The 13,809-nt window shown below is 42.1% G+C and overlaps 1 protein-coding gene across 1 annotated transcript in view; it reads left to right on the plus strand.

Moving 5' to 3' along the window:
- RNF150 (ring finger protein 150) overlaps positions 1-13,809 on the plus strand; it is a 193,371-nt gene that overhangs the window by 112,301 nt on the left and 67,261 nt on the right. Inside the window, exon 2 of the mRNA XM_090036490.1 lies at positions 9,394-9,644. Coding sequence (XP_089892616.1) covers positions 9,394-9,644 — 251 coding nt within the window. The remainder of the gene's footprint in view (positions 1-9,393; positions 9,645-13,809) is intronic.

Raw genomic sequence — 13,809 nt, forward strand, 5'->3', positions numbered from 1 at the left:
TTAGATGCTGGGCAACTGTGATTTAACTTGAACTGGAAGGGGTCTGGGACAGAAGTTCCATAAACCGGCTTGACCTCAATCAGTTAAGTCTGATACTACATTGAACCAGGTGTGTTTTACAGTAGTTGTGGCCATTTTGAAATAAACTGGTTTATGTGCACTGAACTTCTGTTCTGTTACAGGTTTAAACCAGTTTCTGATCACTTAAACTGGTTTATGTGTAACTTTTGTCCCTAGCCCAAATTTGGAGGAGTTTTGATAGCTAATATGTGGAACTGAGTTCCAAAAAAGCAAGTCCAGTGGACTGAGACAAGGCCTTGAAAACAGTTCTCTCTCCTCCCCACATCTCTTTTTCTTTCTTTCCACTAGGATAATTTAATAAAATATTTGAATTTGAAAATGTCCCTTGAAAAAAGAATGTTTTGGATTTGGAGACATTCTCTGCCCAGTCTTTATGTACTTTATTATAAGATTTCATAAGTCATAGTCTAATTGTACTGAAAGGTTTAAGGCATTAGAGAATCCTTGCTTTACTGTTGCGGATGTGAACAATTAAATGTGGCCCAGGATTTGTAAGCCACCTCCATTATATACATCCCCCATAAAATATATTTATCTTTATTAAACCCAAGAGGTAAGAAACAATCAATATAATTACATTTAAACAATTAAATACACTTGCATTTTAGCAATTTCCCTTTCCTGTTTAGTTGTAGAAAGTTATTTCAGGAAAACCATCTTTCTTTTGGTGCTCCAGATGGTATTAAAGATGATATTGCATGCCCTTACTGGAGAAGTGAGTCAGCTCAATTGGGAACTTTTGGGGAGAATCCATTGAAGTCATATTATGGGGTTTGCACGGGTTTTTTTGGTTTAATTTGCATGCTTTTTTGTCTTCAGAAAAAAGCAAGATCAGGTCATAGACAGCAGCAGTGAAAGGCTGGCTAAAATTACGTACAGCTTTAGTTTGTTTTTCTCACTTGCAGTTTGCATGCTGAAAACTTGTAGGCACAACATGTGGCTGGTGCCCTTATTAACCACTTTGAGACCTGGAAAATTCTCACTAACCTAGTAAGGATAGCATTTTCAAATTCTGTTTCTTTGGTCACAGATGTCTTGCAAGGGTATATTCGTCCCAGCTGGTTAAAATGGACTCTTGTTAGATGCAAGGTAGAGGTTCACCAATACATTGGTCCAATATCAGATCAGTAGTGATGTAAAGACTATTTGCTGCATGGGAGATCAACCTGATGGGGCCAGTAATTTGACTGATAAATGCCTGTACTGCTCACAGCCACAGCGCAGCACTCGGGTACTGAGCAGCAGAGTCGTCAGCATAGAGAGCTGCCTCCAGCTGGTCAACACCTGCCCCTGCCCCCTCCCTCACTATGGGGGGCGTTGATCTCCCCCATCACGCCCCTTCCCTCTCCCCTTCCCTTCTATCGCAACAGACTGACCAGCTGAAGCCAGCTGTATCAGAAATCGGATAATTATCGGCCAATCTGCCTCCTTAAATATCAGTATCAGCTCCAAAAATCTCTACCAGTGTTCCCCTAATACAAGGCACAAAGAGGAAGATGGGAAAAAATTTAAATATACCAGGGAAGAAAATTTACACACTCCTGAGGGGGAACAGCCAGAATCTCAGGGTCACACCACAGATATTCAGGGTACTTCTGAGCTAGTAAAAGAAATTTCACCTGATCACTTCATTTCACTTATTGAGAGTATCTTCAGAATCTTCAACAGGGAAGTTGTAGTTTTGGATTTGCATGAGCAGGGCTTGGTACCCTGTTCTAAAACAAGTTTCCTGTAGGATATTGGGCAGGTCACATAGGGATGGACTCTAAAAGGTTTTTAGGCCCTTAAGTATTTATAAGATCAGTGAGATTTTTAGAAAAGGCCAACAAGTAGAGATGACTTCATTGGACATTAGATAACTAACCCACGAAAGCATTTTCAAATGTCACACTAAGCACTTATCTGGAACATTAGGTGCCTAAAAACTAGGCCTGCACAAAGCAGCAAATATTCGATTTGACTTCAGATTCAGCCAGTTCATAGGGACAGTGATTCAATTCAGTGATTCAAAACACTGTCTCGATTCAATTCGGATTTGGAGATTCGGCCACCAAATCAAACGGGCAGGAGTGTGGCAGTGGCAAGCAGGCTCTCCCTATAGCTGGCCCGCCTGGCCTCGGAGTCCCGGCACTTAATAAAATAAATAAATAAAGCCCCAAACTGACTTGCTGCAGGATACCTGTTATTTGGATTCAGGGATAAGATTGGTCTGATCTCAATTACAGGACTGCTGGCACAGCCCTTTCAATTTGCAAGTGTGCATGGAGCCCTAAAGAGTGATCCCAGGCTCCACACGCAGTACAGAAACCATAGTTCAGCATAGGACCATCCTAAACAATGGTTTACAGGTGCTAGGTGGGGAAACTGACCCGAAAATGCACTTGGGTTTCTACTTGCGAGGTAGGAGAAGCCCGTTGACTCTGTGCCATGCATTCAATTTAAAGTGCCATACAAATCAGCCATTAAAATTGGAACTTCTTCGTAACTGGTTTGCCATTTTATGGTGTAATAAATTGGTTGAATGTGTGGTGTTAACACATTCATCTCTTGATAAATGTTATGTTTGCTATGGTCCTTGACCTCTCTTGTCTCTTAGTTCCCAGTCAGGAAGTGAGAGCTAGTAGTACATGGTTCTTATCTCACAAAGGTTGTATTTATTGTATTATAAATACAATAAAGATTGTGAAGTATTAGTATGCGGTGTTGGGATGCAAATAAGATGGCCATCTTAATAGTGTATCTGATTTGCATAATTAGACTTCTGTTCATCCAATTTTTCTTCCACATGTTGCCAAGCACCTCTCCCTCATCAGTGTCCAAAGACAGATGGTAGTCATGTCTTTTAAATAAAGCATATCTGATAGATCTACGTGTGGATACTTTTCCTTATCTAGCAACATTTTCTTTTATTGCTAAAATAATTTGTGAGCTCACCAGAAACTCTGAAATGCCCTAATCACATTGCTTTTCCTTGAAATATATCAAATTTGTATCACTCTTTTCAATTTCGGTTCATGTGATTTTTATACATCATATTTAAACAGCATGTGTCCAGATTTAAATGAGCTTTGTTTATTTTTATTCACTTCTGTGCAATTTGAGTTATGACCACTGCACAACAATACCACTCTTAGACTTCAAAATGATCTATGTCCTCTTCTTATAGGCTAGGAGGAAAGAAAAACCCTAATAGTGATCTATAATGAAGTTACAGTTTAGTGTGAGAGCCAGGCTCATTAGGAAGGAAGTTTAACAGATAAGCCCCCAGAGAACAGATGGGTTCAGATTACGTTCATAATACTGTGTACAAAAGTTACACATAGTACAAGACCAACTAATGTCTTGTAAGGAAAGTTAAAAGTGAGAGTGCACATTATTGCAAGAGAAACCAATACATAATCAAGAGTAATCAGATTGTCTCTTGTTAATAAACTAGAAAAAAGTCATTTTTTACTATAAATCTTCACAACATGTCAGACTGTAAATCCCCGTGGGATTTACTGTTTTTGAAGAAACTTATTTGGTAACACCTGAGCACCCTTCAAATGAAATCCAGGGACTGAATTATTGAAGTGTTGAGGAAAAATATGCTGTTATTCAAAAGAATACCAAGAGTGGTAAATTCTGCTTTTGTATGTATATGCAAAGCTCTCATTGACTTGAATGAAAGTTGTGTATTCCCATTTTAAAGTGAAATTTAACTTCATGCCGGGCAGATATTTCAGGAAGTTTTCTGTTCAATAGGAACCAGGGCTGAGTTTCTCAGTGCCTGACATTCTGTTTAGAAAGCAGAACCATTTTCTCACCATTTTTTTTCCTCCCATGGTTGTAAAAGCTCTCCTTTTGTTTCCCCTAGCTTAGGGACGGATTCTTACAAGACCTTTACAAAGGTGGGCAACTGCTGGAAGGGGCACAAAGAGCCACTTCCTCTTGCTTACATTATCTGCACAAGGGCATATGAGAGCTGTGCTTTTTACTGCCGGCCAGAACTTGTTCTCCTGCAGCACCCTGGGGATTTCCTCAAGAGACTACCTCAGCAAAGCCAAATTCATCACTCAGCTTCTAGGTCATTACAGCTAAGAGCTGTCTCTTACTTTGAAACCTTATGCAGTTGAAGCATTCTAGCACTTAGTATTGCTTGATCAAAAAGTTCCTTTCAGAGCCCAGTTTGGATATGTTTTTTTTAAAAGTTATTTTTAAATACTTGAGGTACAACCTAGAAGCTATGAACAAGAGCCAAGAGCTTGTGAGACCTGATACTGGCTTTGACATTGTGACCTTTCTGTGCCTCCCTGATCTGTAAAATGGAAATGATCCTTACTTGGTGGTGGTTTGGGATTTGATTATTATATGCATAGTGATTTGAAAGTATAAAACACTATTGTAATTATGCTGGTATAACAGGCTTCTAAAGAGGGTTATAGGTGACAGTTTCTGTGGGATCTGAAGTATATATCCCAGTGACCTGAAAAGAGAAAAATTGTTGACAGAAAGGTAGACATGCTGATTTCCAGGTAGTTAGAGATGGCTAGAATTTAATAGCTTACCACAACCCACAATATTCAAAACAATGTACTTTGCATTTTATCTTCATTGTCATTCCAAGATTCACACCTCTAAAGGCAAAACTGGCTGTAAGACTGGGAAAACAAAGGGAAAGCTTTTAAAACCATGAGCAAAAAAAAAAAAATGTTTAGAGAAACTTGTTCTGCTTTCCAAGAACCATTTTTAGAATAAGGTACTCTGAGTTTCTCTCTTTTTTTGGTGAGAGGCAAGGATTTCTTAAGGTAATATCTTTTATTGGACCATTTGTATGGTTAGAAGTCTAAGTTGGGATAAATTAGATAAGCTTTGAAATACAAGACATTCTTCTTCAGATCCCAACTATGCAGCCGATCCCAAAGTTATCCGAAAAGTTATCATGCTAAGAAATCCTTGTCTGTCTTATAATTCCTGGATAATTACATCTACACCATTCTTCAAAAATATTTTTTTTGCTTCAATCTCTTAAATCTTACTCTATTCTTAATTCATAGCATCTGACAAAGTAGGCTTTCACCTACAAAAGTTTGTCTCTTTGAATAGGGTGGATCTGATTTAAATCACTGGTCAGGAAGCCTTGATTTAATCATTATTGTTCTCTAGAAAATGTGCATTCTTGTTTGATATAACTTTTATTAAAATATTCCCCAACGGGGTCTCTTTTACAGCCTGGGAAGCCTGCTGCCATAATAGGTTTTCCCTTCTACCATACCATTCCTTCACTAGATCTCAAATGAGTGGAGAGACTATACTCAGAAACTTACCCCTCAAGGCCTCTGGAATATTCTGCTCAAAATGTTTCTGTTTTGTTTCTACTGCCCCTCCCTCCTTGCATTTATCTCCAGACTCCTCCTCCTTGCCCAGATCTACTTCATCCCCAAAGATCCTCTATTCATTTAACTTTTGAAACTTGCACTTTTAGAGAGAAGTAAGGGCTTGACTCTTGTCTCTCTGCGAGTTTGTGTACACATCTACAAAATCTACAGTCTGAGACTGAAACTAAGCATCACAGAGATGCTTAATGGGATCCTTGAGACTGAGCACTGAGTCCCATTGTGTAGAGTAATTTTCTTTAATCTTTACCAATCTATAAAGGAGCCTCTGGGAACCCCATAAGATTGGTCCAGTGATATAGTTCATGGCCGGATGTGACCTTTTTATGAAACTTTTCTAAAAAAAAGTTACATGAATATATTGTTTCAAATAATATATAATTAGAAGTCATAATCCCTATTCCATGATGATAGCTTTGAGCTCTAACATACCTTAAATTAAAACTATCTTTATATAGGTTTATTGTTTTATAAAGCATCTTAACAAAATAAATAAATACAATACAATGAAATAAAAAAATCTGATTTAAATAAAAATCCATTTTTTAAAACCATTGGTTTTTATCCACCCTGTCTTTGAACCAGTTGGCTCTAAGGTGGCACTTTTTCCTGCCCTGCTTTCTGCCTGACTTCTGATTTAACGAAGCTAACTACGTCTCTTCTATTCTTAGGATAATCTACAGTGCTCCATCACGCTGACAGGAAAACTGTCAACTGTCGTCAGCCACTAACAAATAGTGGGCTGAACTTAAATGTATGCTTTTTGTTCCTGGGCCTGAGATGCTCTCTGAAGAGTTGAATTTGAGCAGGAAAGTTGACAGCCCTTACGTTGTGAAAAAGAATTAATTCTTGCTGAAGTATATACCATCTCCTAAGAATATATTGGCTTGCTAGTATTTTTCATGAGCTGCCTTCTGAAAGTTAAAGCAACTGTTAAATAATAGTTCTTTTTCCTTATAAACCTTTATACGGCGTCCTAAAGCAGACACATCATGCTCGTTCTGTGAAAAGGTCCAAACAACTCCATGTTGAGATGAATGAGAGTTCTCACCCCTCAGAATTATTGTTTCAGACCACCTACACACTGATGTTTCACATTCAGGAGATTATCCCTTCTACTGTAGGAGGTGGAAATGTAATTATCCTTAAAATAAATGAACATTTGTATTTGGCAGAATCTGAGCTTTCGATTAACAACATCAAAGAGGCCAGGAATCTGACACCCCTACACCAGACTAATAAAGTATATGGAAAGAGAGCAAAGTCGATGCTTATATGTACTAACCTGTAATTCTTTGGGGGGTAGAAGAGGGATGTAATTTACTTACGTTTTAAATCGACAGAGAAAAGAACCTGTAATGAATCCTTTTGTGCTGTGTTTCTTGACCTTCAGCCTCCTAATCTCACTCACTTTCTAGCTCTATATTGACTGTGCACTGGAATCTTTATTGCAAATGAACATAGAATGTATCCAGCATCACCTGGATACAATTCTGACAATACTGATTCACTTTGTTTAACAGCATCAATTGCCTTGGGATGACTTTTGCTCACAGTTAAATCAGTGAAAATCCAGAGACATTCCAGTAACTCTGAAGGACTCAGTCTCAGTTTAGAATAAGTAAAAGCTGATTTTGATTTTTTGATCACAAAAGGTTTTTCTTTTGTGTAATTTCTGTCTTACTTCATATCCTGAACCACACCAGTAGGACCCAAGGGAAGCCATGGCAGGACCCTGCAACAGCAAGGCCTGCCCGGTCCTGCCCCGCTCCCCCCAGGAGGAAGCCTCTGCCTAACAGAGGTTTCTGGCCTGGGACTATGGGGCTGTTCCCATCTCCCTGCACTGGAGTGGGAAATTCAGGTAAGAAAGGGGAGGGCATTGAGGCAGAGGGGGACCACAGGCTATTGCCTCAGTTTTGGGGACCGGGCTGGCTCCTGCTAGGTCCTGCCATCGTGGTCATGCAGCCAGGAACCATGTGGTCCAGGAGCCACTGGTGGGCGGGCAGGAAAGTGGCAGTAGGGCTGGGGGCGAGTGGAAACAAGCAGATGTACAGGAGCACAGGGCCAGTGCCAGCAGGGCACTGGGGGAGGGGCCAGGAGTGGGGTGGCAGGAGTGTGGGGTGCAGGCTGGCAGGGGTCTGTGGAGCCTGGCTGGGCTACACCAGCAGGGAGAGAGGGGACCTGGCCTGGCTCTATAGAGTCTCTGCTGGCCAGGACCCCATGCTCCTGCTGTCCTGCTCTGGGCCACTCCAGTGCTGGCCCCGGGACACTGGCATGGGCCTCATGCTCCTGCCCAGCTCCTGCTGCCATGTGCCCACTCACTCTGACTCCCCCCAGCCCCGCAGTACAGGCGGGGATCAGTGCACACAGTCCAAACCCCATGTGCCCCACACTCACCCATCTGGGCTGGGCAGTGACAGCATGGGACAAACTGCTCCTCCGCGTGGAGGGAAAGTGGCCTCTCCCTTTCCCGGCACTTCCTGGTGCAGCCACTCAGAGCCCGTGCGGAGCTGTCCTGCATCTCCACCACATCACTGCCACCTCTGAGCTGCCCTATGGGGCAGCAGTGGCAGTGCAGAGCAGACACAGAGCAGCCCTGTGTGGGCTCTGAGCACCTGCACCAGGAAGCACCAGGAAGGGGAAGGGCCACTTTTATCCCATGCTGAGTAGTAGTTTTTCCCACACTGCCTCTGCTGAGCCTGAGCCCCACACCAGCTCCGAGCTCACCTGTCGGGGCTGAGCAGCAGCAGCAGCTGGACAGAAACTGCTGCTCGGCATGGGTGAAAGTGGCCCCTCCCCCTTGCTGCCACTAGACAGTTTTTGCTGCAGCTGCCCCAAGCGTGTGCTGTGCTAGGCTGCAGTGAAGCTTCTTCACCGCCACCTTGGGGCTGCCCAGCACAGCAGGAGGGATGGCAGGACCAGTCCACACCTTGGATGCAGCGGTGGCACGGGGTGCTGGTGGCGGGCATGGCAAGGCAAGCTTCCCCCCCTGCTCGTGGCAGGCAGCAGTGGCATGGGATGGTGGGTAGCAGCACTCCCAGTAGGGAGAGGGAGGAAGAGGGGAGGAAAGCAGCTGCATGCAAACTCCCTTCCCCCCCTCTTCACGGGATCCTGCAGCTGTGCAGGGTGGAGTGGCAGGGGGTGGGGGCGGGTACACGGCGCCGCACTGGGAGTGGCGGGAGGTGGGGCACATGGGGCTGGATGCGAGGGTTGGGGGGGGGTGCACAAAGGGCCGGAGGCAGAGCATTGGCACCATGGGGCACTGGGTGGCAACGCTCTATCCCTGCCCACCTCCCCATCATACATGACAAACAGTTTGCTAATGTATTATGGGTGTTTGATTTTTAGTATATAAATTTGGGGTTTTTTTACTGTTCTAAGATGGCAAACCCTCTTCCCCAAAGTAGTATTTCCAGGGGCAAGGGGAGGGACTCCCAGTGGCAAAGGTCAGAGTTTAGGGGTGGGACTGCTAGTCCCAAGGTGGCAACCAGGGGGCAGGGCACCTGTCAAGGGGCGGAGCTACCCATGTGGCCCTCAACAGCTTGCCAAAACTTGGTAAGTGGCCCTCCGCCCAAGATAATTGCCTGCCCCTGACCTACTGCATTTGAAGCAAAAAATGCTCACATTTGCATTTTTCAAGGTTATGTCAATATCTCCTATGTGAGTCTCAGGAGCCCTGGAAAGTGGTGTTCATGCCAAGCCATGACACTTGCTTCAGTTGTACAATCATATTTGCGGTAGTAGTATGCTGGATCAAACTACATAACTTATTCCAGATGAAACCAGAATCTTCTACTTGATTTATCTGGCTTACTGCTCGGCAAAACTAGAGTAATTACCCTACAGACCAAGAGAAAGATTCTGTTTTTGTTGCTGATACCCCGTTACCACCATGCTGCAGCTGTTTTTTTCTAACTGTATCTTTCTTCCATCCTAGGTGTAGAAGATGTTGTAGCGATAATGATTCCTGAGCCCAAAGGAAAAGAGATAGTGAGTCTGCTGGAGAGGAATATTACTGTGATGATGTACATAACAATTGGAACACGCAACTTGCAAAAATACGTCAGTCGTACCTCAGTGGTATTTGTCTCCATATCCTTCATTGTGTTGATGATAATCTCCCTGGCATGGCTGGTCTTCTATTATATCCAGAGATTCCGGTATGCGAATGCCAGAGATAGAAACCAGGTGAGTAGAATGTGAGTGGGCTTTGGCTTTTGTCCTGCACTATTTGCAGGAGTCATTTATCCTCACAAAAGAATCTCAGCATGTTTAAAATGTAAATAACATTAAAATAACATTAAATCTGTCCACGGAAGCCTTAACATGTAATGGCAAAGAAAGAAGGGTGGTTGTGATAGGGGAGCCAGCATTTGAGTGAAACCCAGAGACCTCTCAGCAACAAGAACAGGGCTCAAGAAGCAAATGAATTAATGAATTGTTCCTTTCCTGGAGAGTATACAGTGGGAAATACATAGCATAAAGCAACACGTGTTATTTCTTTCACACAGGATGTTTAAATATTGAAATAATATGTCTGCTGACAGTTTGCCCTTCCTCCTCCACATACACAATGCACAAGAAATAATCGGAAAAGATAATGCTGTGTCCAACAGAAGATATTTCCATAGTAAATTTGAGAGCTGTAGAAATGCACATGCATCTATTAGTGAATCTAAGCTTGAAGAACAGGTGACTAGAGAATAGTTAGGAGTGTGACTTTGCATGTTAAAAAAAGGGGGGGGTATGCTTTATGACTAACAAATTAATTAAGGTGGAAAAAGTGTTTCCATTTTAAAATATTTAGTTCACAATCACTAAAATTTGCCTGTACAAGTCTTTGTAGAAAGGCGTCTACATTGATATTGCAATGTAAATACTGTAATGCTAGTAATTAATATTCAATAATTGCTTTTCATTCTGATGGCCCCCACAAAATATGCCATGTCTGCAGAATTGCAGGTCAATTGTATTTCATATAATTTTTTTTTATATACCATATTTAAACAACACAGGTAGTCATGTTAAAATGAACCTTGTTCATTTTTTACTCACTTCCATATAATTTGGATTACTGTTGCTGCACAGCATACCACATTCATACTTCAAAATTACCTACATTGTCCTGTTATAGGATAGGAGGAAAGAAAATCCCTAGACTCTGTGGAATGCCAGGTAGGGATAAAGGCTTGCAGGGTGGAGCCCATAGCAGTTTTGGATTGTGAGTTTGGAGGAGGGTCCTCACTTGTTTGTAAAGAATCCTGCTCATTTTTCACAATCTGCAGGTGATAAATAATAATTAATTGCACTGTATCCCAACCGTTGTTTGAAATCTCATTCTGCCAACTACTTCCAAAAGCAGTCTTTACAAGAGAAAACGTGTACTATATTTCACCATTGAGTTTTGGCACATATAATACAGTTCTATTTGTGGGCTTTACTTTCCTTACTGTCTGTTTATGAACTTTACAGAGAAGGGAAACGATGAGGGATAATGTTTGTTTCATCATGATGGATATTAGAGCACTCTACAGTATACAAATAGCATATAGGAACCACTTGACCACCAGTGAAATTCTACCACTCTCTGGGATGGAAAACAGCTGTCATTTATTTAAAGACCTGAAGGATAAATTCTTCACTTAAAAATATGTCATGGAATTTTAGATAGCAAGACTATCATGATCTGAATTGGAATTTAAATAGCACACAAGTGACAACTGATTCAATCTGACCATCACAAGTATTTTTTTCAGAAGTTCTGGGTGCAAAAGTGCACCTGTGCCTAATTTATGCATGTAGATGCTATAGGTGTGGCCGGTCAAGTAATTGCATAATAAATAAAGAGTTCAGTCCAAAATTGGTCATTTCTGTGTGAAGGGGTTACAACAATCAGAGGAACTATGCATGCAAATTAGCAATGTAAATGTACATGCATTAGCTTCTAAAGAACAGCTGTGCAATGTCCTTGGCACCCAGTGACATAGATCCATTAGTGCTGAGCTACAGAACTTTAAAGCAGATTTTATTTTTCTGACCAAGCGCAAATTGAATTATGTACTGAGCTACTAAAACTATGTCACCATTCTTAATACTAACCCTATTCTTGGGAACCAAGCATTTGAGGCATAACAAAGACCTCTTGTTACAGCAGTAAATTATTTATAACTAAGACTTTTTTAATTAAGCACATTTTAACAACACCACTCTAACGATGCCATTGAAATCACAATACTTTCTTTTGTGCTCTGGTATTGTCAAGGAACGTTTTCAGTTCATCCTTTGCCTATTATGCTGGACAAGGTACTTTATCCTTTCACTGGTCCTTATTTACTGCTATCATTTTTCATCTGAGGAGAAAAGCTAAGACCAGCTCTTTGTGGTGGTGACTGTTACAGGGTATAAACCAGGGGTGTCAGATATACTGCCTGTGGGTCAGGTCTGGCCTACAGAACCTCTCTGTCTGGCCCATTGCTACCCATGGGCACCAGAAGTTGGGGATGTGGCCTGCCACAAAATCTGGGGCTCTTCAGCCACAGTCATTGGTGGTATGCTTGGCTCTCTACCTCTGCCTCTGGAATTGCTCCCCTGAACTCCACGCTGCTGCTGGACCCTGCTGCTGCAGTGGTCATTGCAACAGGCCTCATGCCCTGGACTGGATCCATCCTGCAAGGAGCCATGCAGTACAATCTGGATCCAAGTGAAGTTGACATTCGTGGTATAGTCACTTTAAGAGTCCAGAAGGTGCAACTACCCTTGCTTGCTGATGAGGTACAGATAGAAGGGATCAGGCCACTGAGCAGATCCCTAGCTGGGAGCATTAAAAAGGGCTAAATGAAAGAGAGCAAGGGACAGAAAGATCTTGTGGAAGCTGGAAAACCTTAAGAGCCTGAAGGAAGAAAGGCCATGGCTTTTGTTTGTTCGACTTCCTTTGCTGAGGAGGGTTTCAAACAACGGACATGCCTGGAGCTTGGAAACAAGTATAGCTATGGCTCATGAGACCAGCTGGCAGGGGACACTGTTAGTTCACAGTGATGATGAAAGATCCTATGCCTTATGTGTTGGTCCTTACCGTAGTGATGTGGCTTGCTTCCAAGTCAAATATATACTGTCTGCCTAACTAAATTATTCCTACAATTTTAATAGACTCAAGTGTTTTTCATGTTCTGTTGTGAACTCTTGTATTATTATTACTAAGGTATCTGCTGTATTCCTTCTCAAGCAGATGCCCTTTCCATGGTAGCCAGTAAGCCTTCCACATGCTGTGTAGAGGTCAAACTCACCCTTTTCCTCGGTTTCAGTTTTCTTAGCACAGAAATTAACAGTAAGGTACCAGAGCTCAGCTCAGCTTAAAACTATTCCTCCAGCTAAGCTGCTTCTAGGCTTCCTCAGAACTACTCATACCCCACCTTTTCTTATTCCCGTGAGAGTGTTACCTGCTGATTATGTTGTTAGAGGGTTGATTGGGTTCCATGGATTTATTACCCCACATGAACATAAGGAAGATAGGATTGGTTCAAAGTTGGCTGTTCTAGGCAAAATCTGCCAGACTGTTAAGATAATGAAACACATTAGTATTAAGTAAGAAAAAAGAGTGCTATGTTGCTGCTTAAAATGACAGAAAGACTGATTTTTGTCTCAGCAATCATTCCAGGGGCTGACTCAGTGCAGTTTGGGTTCTGCCAGGGCAGAAGGAACACCTGCTGTCTCAAGATCCCAAAATCCTTCCATCTCAGATGAGGTCTGTAGTTGCTTTTTAATCCTACTTTGCATGGAATATTTTTAATTTCCAGATCCATGCCTCCATGAGGTATAACATCAAGAGGGCAGGTCAGTGTACTATGTTGAGGCCTAGCCAAAATACTGAACAACATATCTGTTGTACTTCTTGCCTGTGCCCCCCCTCCTTTCTCCAATTTCTTCTGCACCCCCAGATTGAGGATTTGAACCAGGAATAAGCAAGACTGCAAACCTCAAGCATTCAAATTTAGACAAGACCTGGGAAGTCATGGGAGCTGAGTTATAAATGGTAATATTGAAGGAAAAAGGTAATAAAAGTTGGGGGCTTATTTGCCCTGTGGTTTTAGAATGTTTGAACAGAACATGCTCAAAGTCTTTTCAGTCGAGGGCTAATTTTAATTTTTGTCAATTCATATTCTCTAAAACACCAAATATGACATTTGCAATTAAAATCATGAGAGTTGGCAGTACCAAATAAAGTCAAGTAAAACAGAGAGGAGTAGAAGCTGTGCTGGCAACAAGCAAAAACATGCATGTATACCAAGCAAGGTTTGAGTCTGCTCAGGTAGAACAGGCTGCAGATGTTCAAAGGTATGGAAAACTCTCAGGGAAG

The sequence above is a fragment of the Crocodylus siamensis genome, chromosome 2, assembly GCF_052110815.1.
Source record: "Crocodylus siamensis isolate JL-2025a chromosome 2, ASM5211081v1, whole genome shotgun sequence".
Classification (NCBI taxonomy): Eukaryota; Metazoa; Chordata; order Crocodylia; family Crocodylidae; genus Crocodylus; species Crocodylus siamensis.